Here is an 11,579-nt window from a genome sequence, read left to right as displayed (position 1 = left end):
AACATTGTAAAATATGCAACTGCAAAGTTATGTTTCGTGATACTACGATGTTGAAAACAAGACGTGATACCACTGCCCGAGAATTATTGGAACGTTTTTTCATACATTCATTGCGTTCGCAGTGCATTAGTGTGCCTTCTTTAACCTTGTACTGCGCAGAATGTGGTTTTTTGGATTCTGTCTCATGAGTGCGCTCTGGTGATCGGATCTTGGTGGTTCCTGCGCATGGTTCTCACTGTGCATGTTCTTCTATATTCTGCTCTCTATAAAGGAGTGACGCAATAAAATGATATCAGTTGAGAGTAGTGCCTTGTCCTGGGGGGTCGTCTCTCTTGTGTCCGTTGTTTTGCGCTAAACAAATTATGAATTTGCACCAACTAGCGCGCCAACGAATTGTGCTGGAACTAGTAGTACGCTGAAGTTTTATCTGTCATTTCCAAAAGGAGGCGACATTCAAAAGGCAGATACAGGGAACTATACACTTGACTCTTATCTTTGGCGTTGAGACAGAGTTGACTGTGCTCTTTTCAACGCCAGTCGTCCGTGAGGGCTGCGGCGCATCCGGCTCGCCGGTAGCGTCAGGGCAGCGTCCAAGCTCGTAGCGTCCGGCGCACTGCGTATGGCTGTTTCACCAAGACGAGGCTCAATTGCAATGAGGTTCTGTCTGTGACAGGGAACTATTGCGTCCATATGGACCAATGCACAGTATGGCGTGGTGCGGTGTGGTGTGCCGTTGCGAACATGCACAACACCCATTTTAAGGTCGTGGCTAGTATCATCTCCAACCTGCTTTGCCGGTAGTCATTTCATGTTTACATCTACTGTCGATTACGGGAGAGGCAGCATTTTTTTTCTTCCAGCAACCCCTCACAATACTAGCTTCAGGTTTACAGGGCGTGCGCTAACGTGCAATGCGTCTAGTGCGCTCACCGCCACGGCTGCAGACGTCTGCGTAGACCGCGGTCGGACACGGAGCGGCGGGGAGAGAGTGGTGCCTCGCGCGAACTTGCCGTGGCCCTCTCGATTTCAGAACCTTTTACAGGTGGCAAACGACGCTGAACCCGAGAACGAAAATGCCTCTGCTTTTTACCGTCGGCGCGACTGCGGTCGACACGCGCAGTACCAACGATGGGTACTCGCGTAGCGGTGACCGAGTCACGTGATGCGCGGTCCCTGGTTTCGTCGGTCGCGCAGATTGACCTTCATGAGCTGACGATAACACGTAAAACCCACCTTCCCATAAAGTTAGGAAAATCCTTCGGTATTTTGGAGAACAAGGAAAGTAACGCTTTCTATACAATAAAAGATTCCCGTAAAATAGACGTCCACAGAAAAAGATTCGAACGAAATGTTTGTGCGAAAGAAAGGAATGAAAACTTTAAACCGACAATCAAGAGGTGATGACATGTTATACGAATCTTCTGAAAGGGGTCTTGCTTAGGTGAGTTGTTTTTGCTAAAGGATACCGTGTGAAAAAGGCAGGGACGAGAAATATTTCTTCGAAGCTGTCCAGGTGTCTGTTTCTCCGCCACCTGAGCTTACAGTTGCAGGGAGCGTTCGCCGCCGAAATCTGCCGCGCGTCTCTTGCAGAAAGCGCTATTTCGCGTTGCTGGCTCCCCAAGGCTTCGATTAGACCTACTCGCAGAGTGCTTGGGATCTACATGACCTTAAGGTGAATTGTCCGAAGAGTGGCCTGCGTTGAGTGAACGAGCGGAGAGAAAAGCGCAGGTGGCACAGCCGTTGTCAAGCCACTGTCGTCACGGTGTCGTCATTCGCTCGACGCTACTGCGTTGTTCTGATTCCGTTGTCGTTACGCCATCTTAGTCACGCCGTCGTCACGCTGTCATGCCGCCTATCAAAACATTTCGACAATAATTTCTGCCGCCATCACCAAACACCGTTATCGACATCACCAGTATAATTTGGAAGTATTGCTAGTGTGGTCCATTTCATTTCTGCGGCCCGCGTAAGACTGCTACATCTACAATCATCTTCGATGGTTTCTGCAACAATTTTTCTCTGTTTTCGTATTCGCAGATGCACTCGGTTGAATACCCATAATACCCGCGATACGTTTACGGGCATTTATATACGCAGTCACTCGGCGCCTTTCTTCCCTTTTGTACCGATGTGTCTTGACACAGGCGCCCTCTGTTCCTGGCCCTTTAGGAAACCTCCCAATATTGGCTTTCACCTTCCATTGAAGCAAGCGGGTGCGTGCTGGAGCAAGTTCTTGCTCACGAAATATTTACGAATCACAGAAATTTAGCAAGCTGCCGAACACGCTGCAAGACGTCTAATAATGCGGAAAATAAAGACTGCTCTGTAGCTGTACATACACGCATGTCTCTCTCAAAATTCTTTACCATATATTGCAAAATCGAAATACCTAAAGAGCTGAACCCTTCAACTGCGCCACGGGTAGGCACGGCATCGCGGGTCGCGCTCAAGTGTCGCATTACGGAGTACCGTACTCATCGATGCAGCTTTTTCTTTTCTTCGGCCAATCATGCATAATCAGCGTGTACGCGTCATATTAGATAGGGAGGTTTTGCACTTTTCTGGACATTGGGTGACAAACAAGGACATTTTTTTTTATAAACTTGAAGGGCTGATGGCAGAAATGGAATAGGAACAATTTGGAATAGCTTGACGTTATTGTGCCCTAGATTCATAGAAGCGTATGGCTATTTGCCCACATTAGGAATCATTGTCAACGGTCAGTGCCCAATCTATTTTATTTTGAGTAATATTTTTATTGTAATATTTCTCCCACATTAAAGAAACACCCTTCCTAAAGAGCGTTAATTTCAACACCCTTTTTCGCGGCTATGAGCATGTCATCATAAGGGTGCCAACTTGTTAACCAAAAGAAAAAAACAGACCAAATTAACCTTTGTAAACATTTTTTACTTTACAGTGGTTGTGCCTGCCGGTGGCAGCACCACAATCACTCGCGGACGTTCCGGCTGCTCCCGCCGTTGACAGCGACCAGCGGAAAGTTGAAGGAACGCGCGCCTTGAGTCACCGACACTCTCGTGCGCATGCGCTGCACGATTCGAAACAGGACGAGTCCCCTGGTGCAGTCGTGCTCCGCTGTAAGTAGGGCTGGTTGACAGACGTCGAGGACCACGGCGGGCGCGTCGTCGCTGGGGCATTTCCCTCGCGTTGCCAACTGCGAGCAGTGGTAGTGAAGTGTTTGTGAAATCTGTGAAGACATTACCGACGCATTAATGTGACATCACGCGTACTGATATGCGCAAGTAGTCTAGCTCTTGTGCACCGAGTGTCTAGTTCCAGCGCCGCTAACGGCTGCAGAGTGGCGATTTCGCTTGTGTCTTCTTCTTGCGACAGTGCATCTATTTGAATTTATCAAACATTTAACATATAAGAACCAAGCGAAACATAATAACGTATTACATAGACAGTTGGGCAAATTCGGCTGCTTAGAATAGGCCCTACATCCATATTTGTGGCCATTATTTTCTCCATCGGACGGTGCAGACGACATCGCCTTTCGTTGAGGAATGTTAAAATGGCGACCAGTCTAGGCAATTCTCCGATGGAAGGAGAGATGCTGAACATCCGTCGCGATTACCGTGTTCTGTCGAAATTGGAAAAAAAGAAGTTTTATGGTTGTTACTTTACTTTTTGCACTTTCGAGAGTGAAAAATGCTGCAGACCGGCGCAAGAAAACATGTGATCACGAAATCGTGGCATACAAATGGCACTCTGGTAGTCTGCTTCGTGTGAATGACCGCATGCGGGAACAGTAAAATAAGGTCTGTACACAAGCAATATGTATACCCAGCTAGCACTAGATTGTGCTTAATACGGATGGGAGCCAATGTTCAAGGTTTAAACTATTGCATCAAATTGCGATGATGAGCTGGCACTGCTGATGTCGGAAGCCTTGCACATTCATCAAAGTGGCAGTACATGCGTAAATTGCCCATCCATGGCACTCCTTCCGAAGGAGATAATTTTTGTCCGAGTGATTTTATCCCATTCTTTCCCAGGCTTGCTCAGTGTGAATTTGACCCTTTTACAAGCCATTTTACTTCGCTAAGGAGTAGGTGCTCACGAATATTAGAAAATTTTGAATGTGATCGAATATTATGTTTTTAATTCGAGAACTAAGAATTCGAAAATTTTCGATATTCGATGGGATACGAATACTCGAGACAAATCGAATATATTGATGGCTGTGCGGGAGAAAACGTGGTTATTAGCGTTTATTTTTATATAATGTACGAAGGTGTGTCTGATCTTGTGCTGACTTTTGAAATAATTTCATGTTGCTGCCGAAATTTTGCCTGTAAAACATGTTTAGCCCCTGGCCGCTGAAGCTGTGCAGCAAAGCCAGATCCTCCGCAGCGAGGGCTTCACCCTCAATCCTGAGCTTATTGCTTGACAGCAAACGCACTGAGTAACGAGTGCTACAGGGTCAAATGCCTGTGATTTCACAGGAAATCGATGCGGTATAATAAGGCACAGGTTGGCGAGAACAGAAACCTAGCGGAAATTACTCAATTTCCCAAAGCAAACACAATCTAAGCTAATAATAATAGATAATAATAAGCTAACACACAATCTTGTATTATAACGGCTTACTAGTTAGTTTTTTTCACGAATAACAATGTAACTGCAATGTTCCAACGTGTTAAAATAAGCCAACTTACTAATCCATACCTGCGCATATCATTATTTCATATTCGATTCGATATAGTATGCTAATTATTCGTATTCGATTGCGAGCTGGCATAACGTCGGAACGAAATTAAACATAAACACGCAAGTCACTTTCATGCAGATAGGGCAAACACGACTTATAAAATCTGTTGTCTATGGCTCATCGTTCATAATGTTCCGGCTGGTTGCTTCTCAACTTCACACCTCTAAGTGTAGTTTCGAGGACTGTCATTTTCTGTTCAGGGGCATTGATCCCAAGTAAGGGTAAGATAAGGTGAGCCCAAGGAAGTGACCCCAAGTAAATGTGATGGCCCCTCTCCGAATTCTCTGCAGAGGCAATTCTTTCACCGGAGAAAGACTGTGTCGAAGGGCGCATTCAAACGGGGGAGGGGTGGCACACGCGTCCCGCTCAGTTATCAGCACGGCGCTTGCGTATCCTTGCAACATCACGGCTGCCTGTGACATCACGTTCAAAGCCTCGGAAAAGAGCATAATAAAGTAAAAAAAAATCACGAATTTACGCGGTTTCGAACGAGGAATGTAATGCCTCCTCGGCGGGTGTTCTACCAATGCTCCATAAGCTTACTTCGTTCAAGGTGAAAAAAAGTTGCGTGATCGGCTGACCCTGTGAATTCGCAAAACGGTTTTTACTGGTTACAATAAAGGCAGCGTTTGAAAATACAAGTTTCTTTCTTCCTTGGTTGACATAAGAGTACAAGGGGAGATGCGTCTGACAAACTTCATTTTAATCAATAATGAAACTAAGTGGGTGAAATCATGTATCGTGAAAAGTTGTATCTTCTACTTTTGGTTTCTTTTATTTGATCAGATTCCTATTCGGTTATTCTTCTGTGCCCTACAAAAGTGCAAAAATATGGCCTCTTGTGCAAGTTTTGAGCATCATATTATGACCATGAAAGGGTTATTATTCCGCATGGTACACATATTGCAAGGCAAGCAATGCTTTAGTTTTGTTGTGTTTTATTAATTTAGGAAAATATTTTCTCAAGTGCCATTTCCCTAAAATTTGTCGATTGCTGTCCAAAATTAACGTAACTAGAATAAGCGGAAGCTATATTAAGAACAAGGCACTCGCGTTCTACACATTTCTTTATGCATGCTAAACTTGTTTATAGTTTCGCTAATGGCTAGATGCATTGTCGTTACGTCCATCTCATTATGAAAACCATAATTGTTCAAATAGCTTATTGGGCTTGACAAAATCCTTTTTGAAGTCACATAAACATAGCATAAAACGTCAAATTCGATCTTTAGTTTATGAACTTAAAGAATGAGCCACGCTCCTCTTCGTCTCCGGCCGTCGAGTCATCCTTTGTTTAAGATCGCGCGACTTCCAGGCCAGTCAGGCAGAAAAGGAAAGACGTATGAAGCGTGAAATTCGATGCTTCTCAAAAATTGGTCCTTCCATCCTAAATTGTTATATCTTCAAAATGAAGTAAGCGATGCTCGGGATTACTAGGGAGTTTAAAAATATGGACTCAAAGTTAGGGAACGCAAACCACCAGGCGTACACAAATGAACGCAAGAGGCATAACAACCACTTTCGGGGATTAACTTCCTATTATTCGTTTGTGACTTCATATTGATAGGGTTACAAGAAGTAAACGCACGGCTGTGGCACTCAGCCAAGCTTCGCACATCCTGAAAAAGAAAACACAAAGAACAAAGAAAAAAGTTATGCCTGGCTGTGCTATCGCAACCACCAGAGACCAGTGAAGCTGGGGGAAGGCCAGTCAAGTAGTGCCAAACCACGTATAATACGCACAAGCGCCGGCTACGCTTCCCTATGGCGTCCGCCAAAGGCGTCTACTACTGCGTACGCGATTCGCGTGTCCATCGCCTTAGTAGGCGCCGCGGTTGTCTCCACTCTATACAGAGCGGCGGGCGTGGAGGACATCGAGACACCCTAGCAGCCACTCAAGGAGAACACCCCTCCTCTCTCGCCTGATCCATATGCCTCGCGCGCCACAGGAGAGGGCACGCATCCGGGCCACGTTCCTCGCTCGCACGCGCGGAAAGCTTCCAGTCAGGATATGACAATGTCTGACGTATGGCTCGAACAAATTTTTATTCTTCTGTGAGTTTCCTTCACATTATCAGGGTCCCCTGTGAGTAAGTGACTTACGTAGACGTACTCCTTCACAAACTCTAGAGGCTGACCGGCGATCCTGAACTGTTCTTCCCTTGCCAGGCTATTGATAATTATCTTTGTTTTCTGCATACTAATCTTCAACAGCACCCTTACGCTCTCTCAATCACGGTCCTCAGTCCTTTGTTGCAACTCGTCCCCAGTGTTGCCAAACAGGACAATGTCATCTGAAAACCGAATGTTGCTCTGATATTCGCCGTTGATCCTTACTCCTAAGCCTTCCCAGTTTAACAGTTCGAATACTTCTTCTAAGCATGCAGTGAATAGCACTGGAGAGATTGTGTCTCCTTGTCTGACCCCTTTCTTTACAGGTATCTTTCTACTTGTGGAGAATTAAGGGATCTTTGGAATCTCTGCAGGCATTTTCCACAATATTTACGTACGCCTCCTGTACTCATTGATTACACAGTTACTAATTACTAATGCCTCTATGCTGGGACTGCTGGGATCTCCACAAAATCAAGTGGCTTTTCATAATCTATGAAAGCTATATAGAGAGGCTGATGCATTTGTGGATTTCCAGATTACCTGTTCGATGACAGGGATGTGATCCATTGTGGAGCATCCCTTCTGACGCCGGCCTGTTCTCTTGGTTGACTGAAATTAAGTGTTGCCCTTATTGTATTGCGAATTATCTAGGTGAATATTTTATACAATGATGGAAACAGCCTAATGTGTCTATATTTGTTCAATTCTTTAACGTCTCCCTTTTTCAGCATTAGTATAATGTTGCCATTCTTCCAGCTCTCTGGCACCCTTGATGTCGTGAGACATTCCATATAAAGGGCCGCCAGCTTCTCAAGCATTATGTCTCCTACATCTATGATTAAATCGACTGTTATTCCATCTTATCCTGCCGCATTTCCCCCATTTCAGCGATAGGATGTAGGTATACCTGAAGGGTCGTCCAGTGGGCTGCCTTCGGCGACGAGTGCTAGGGTGAATGATCCGGAAACCCTCGGCGTCCACGCGGCTGCAAATTGTCCCCCTGCGTGGCGAAGAACCTCGGCCCTCATGATCCAAACCTTGGCCAGATTTCCGCCCAGTCTGCGCCTGTGCTGAACTGACGGGCTGTCCTTGGCGCCGACTAGGAGTAGCAGCAGTGCTGTGCTGCTCGAGGACCATCCAGCTGTTGGGAAATGGAATTCAAATCAAATCAAATCAAATGTTTTATTTCTAACAAACTTGTTGGGGGTCCTCCAGGCGAGAAGCTGCGACACACAGCTTGAATGTGCCTGAAGGCCCTCACATGGCAGCAGTACAAATACAAATACAGTATACAAATACAATACAATGTATTGTATACAAATACAATGGCTATACAAATACAATGGGTCACATTTACAATAATTACAAAGATCCCATTTCAAAAATGGGTTTACAAAAATATGCTCTAATCTGTTTTCGAGAAGTGATTAAATTACGAGTTTTAACGCGGCAAAACCGATATATATTGTGACGTACGCCATAGTGAAGGACTCCCGATCGTTCTGAGAAACTGCGATTTTTAACGCACACCCAACGCAAAGTACACGAATGTTTCTTGCATTTCGCCCTCATCGGAATGTGGCTGTCACAATCAGAATCGAACCCGTAACCTAGAGGTAAGCAGTGCAACACCATAGCCACTAAGTTATTGCGACAAATTCTTCGGACAGCCAGTGTACACTCCTAGTGATCATGGCTGAAGCGATAGAATCAGTGCAGAGGCGTCAGAACTTAATTGCGCTTGTTCGTTTCAGCCCGCTAGATGGTAACTTAAGAGGTGGATTCCGCTTACTGTACATTCTTCCTCAGAGTTTGTAGAGTGGTTAGGAAAATTTTGTGAGATGTTCAAACAAGGAACTCGTCAGTGCAGAAACAGCTGTTTCTAGAAGGCGGCAAATAGCGAAGTGTTTAAATGTTTAAATCCCCTGTAGTTGGCAGTGCGAGGAACTTCTTTCAAATGAGACAACATCGAAGCATCTGCATTAAATGGTATTTTTTCGAACGAAGGTGTTCGTGAAACATTCACCTGGCACTACGAAATCTAGCGTTGACAAGACTGCTGAGATCAGAATTGACCTTTGCCAAAAGAGGATCCAAGTACATCCATAGAAAGTTCTTCATGCTGAACAAAAAAAAATTGCATAGCATCCACAGCAGGCCGTTGAGCAGTTGAAAGGCGTTGATCGTTACAGTCACATGCCTCAGAAAATGTATTTCTGTCATTAACTTCAACAGCCAAACAATTATTACCGTGTTACCACAAAGGCAAAAATTCTGGAGGTGAAGTGCCCTATTCTTTCTATGAAATGAAGAACCCTCAGTGGGGCCTACTCTACAGTTCTGCCAGACACTAGAATCATCAATTAAACAATTTGCTACAAATGTATTTTATAGTAGTCGTATTTTTATAATCTCAACCCCACCAAGAATAAATCCAGCCTTAAAGGTAAACTTTGAAGCAAATGAACGAGATAATGCATCTAAGACTCGCCGAACTGCAACCTTGTTGCTGCAAAGGTAATTTCACAAGGGAATGATTACCAAATCAAAGCGATATTAACCCGAGCCATTGATGCTATTGCGTGACTAATGATAACTGTTGAAAAATACACTGCATTGACATGTGCTGGTGAAAGAGGTCAAATAGATTTTAAGGGTCCCTGAAACGGTTCGGACAAACTTTGTAGACGTGTAGGGTACAGTTACAGTTAAACAATCGCGCCACAATTTAAGTGAAGCGCCTCATAGTAAGAGAGCTGCTAACGATTACAAATTACCCTTCCCTGTAGCCAGGCTTGTACTCCACTCGTTCGCCGAGGGACAGGGGCTAAGCTCCTCCTTCGCTGGCTCTGCGTCGTGATGTGACGTCGTGTCATCTACTTCCAGTTGTCTTGAAGCCAGCGCGCTGTCTCTCCAACCTCTCTGCCGACGGCCTGGTCATCGGTTTCGCGCGAGAGCTATCGAAGCAGCGTGCATTACTTTGCGAGCATTCTGTCGCAGCATCGAGCGTGTCCGGTATTCCGGTTGTGACGGATGGTCGGTAGAGTAAGCTAAAGCCCCTCCGTACTATTGATGATTGATTGGTTGATTGATGATTGGGTTTTAATCACGCAAGGGCCAGTTCTGGCCAAAGAGCGCCAAACACATGATGCAGTCAGTTAACAAAGGTTGATGAAGTCTAGGATGTACCATGGCTCCAAAGGGGCCTAAAATCAGTCAGTGTGTAAGTGCGTGAAATATATATGTTCCAGAAAGATGCGAATGACAAGTGAGGTATTCTATGACCTTAAATAAACTTTGCAATGTGATCAGGAGATAAAAATATGGAAATGTGGAAATAGTACCAAAGCTGTTTCCGGGCCCTTGAGCAAAAGAACCGGGAGGCACATGCTTTAATACAATTATCGCAGCAGAAACCTCTGAAAATAGGCTGCGCTACGGATCACTTGGGTGTATAACCTGCAGGACACTTGCATCCTTCAAAAAAGTTAATGTTGATTTAACATCAAAGAGCGGGTTCTTGCTAAGAAACACTGCTGGATGTAATGGAAGTTGTTGATGCTGAGGTAAAGGGAACTGTTTTTTCCCAAGAGCTTCTAATTCAACACATTCCAGCAACACGTGCAGGACCGTCAGCGCCCCGCCACATTTACTACAGGTATACGTGGCTGATCACCAGTCACAGAGTACGAGTGCGTACCATATGTGTGGCCGATTCTCAGTTAGCATGCGGTAAGCTCGGTTCGTCTTATTTTCGATACTGGTGGCCAGTTCCCTAACTGTGCTTTTGTGACATGCAGCTTATTGGACGTTTCAGTGTCCCATAAGCGTTGCAATAGCTCCTAAGCCTTTTCAGCAAAAGATGTTTCAAGTCTATGGCAGTGAAAGCTACAGAGATGTTGCAGGCTTTAGTGACCATTGATGCAGCGGTTCCGTCTGCAAGCATATTGTGCTCAATACCTCTATGACCAGGTACAGGTACCCAGCATATTGTGATTTGCTGGTTATATATATATACATATATATATATATATATATATATATATATATATATATATATATATATATATATATATATATATATATATATATGTATACATTGTGCAGAGAAGCGAGTGAAGATAATTAAGCAAGCAAAGGATTTTTGTATTTAGTGAAGGACATTAGGGGTCTACACTTAACGGGTGAGTAAATACAAGTTTTTGTGTCTTTGCTTTCCTGATTTGTTTAGCAGGGGACAATACTGTGCACGCCTCTGCCGTAAATATACTCATTTCTGGATGTAAAATATTCGACTCCCAGAAGGATGGACCAATTTCTGCGTACCATACACCGGCATGTGACTTTGACGCGTCGGTGTAGTATTGAGAGCAGCAGTATATCGACTGAAGCTCCAAGAAATACATTCGTATTTTGACGTGTGGAGCACGCTTTGAGACTTCTAGAAAATGTATGTCACATTGTACCACCTGCCACTCCCAAGGCGGTATCAGCTTGGCTGGAGACATTCGGCGATGTTCGAGTAGTTGGACATCCATTTCTTCGCTCAGTTCCCTCACACGCAGGAAGAAAGGCTCTGTCACAGAAGGTCGATTGTGAAAAAGTGTAGCGTACGATATATCGTTAACTGTAGTATAACAAATGTGTTCGCGATTGCAGTAAACATTTAGAAAGTATGTGAAGCTAGTGTATGTTCTTTGCAGATTAAATGACCACTCATTTGATTCTA

The 11,579-nt window shown here is 44.6% G+C and overlaps 1 protein-coding gene across 1 annotated transcript in view; it reads right to left on the bottom strand.

Annotated features, from left to right (window-relative positions):
• Positions 1 to 2,900: 2,900 nt before the first annotated feature.
• The window catches only part of LOC142569708 (uncharacterized), a 32,240-nt gene continuing 23,561 nt past the window's right edge, over positions 2,901 to 11,579 (bottom strand). The window contains exons 4-5 of the mRNA XM_075678624.1: positions 7,758 to 7,991; positions 2,901 to 3,175 (exon numbers count right to left, since the gene is read on the bottom strand). Coding sequence (XP_075534739.1) covers positions 3,025 to 3,175; positions 7,758 to 7,991 — 385 coding nt within the window. The 3' untranslated portion in view covers positions 2,901 to 3,024. The remainder of the gene's footprint in view (positions 3,176 to 7,757; positions 7,992 to 11,579) is intronic.

Source organism: Dermacentor variabilis, chromosome 1 (assembly GCF_050947875.1).
Source record: "Dermacentor variabilis isolate Ectoservices chromosome 1, ASM5094787v1, whole genome shotgun sequence".
Lineage (NCBI taxonomy): Eukaryota > Metazoa > Arthropoda > Arachnida > Ixodida > Ixodidae > Dermacentor > Dermacentor variabilis.
The sequence above is the reverse complement of the archived record's forward strand: the minus strand, read 5'-3'. Positions and strand labels throughout refer to the sequence as shown.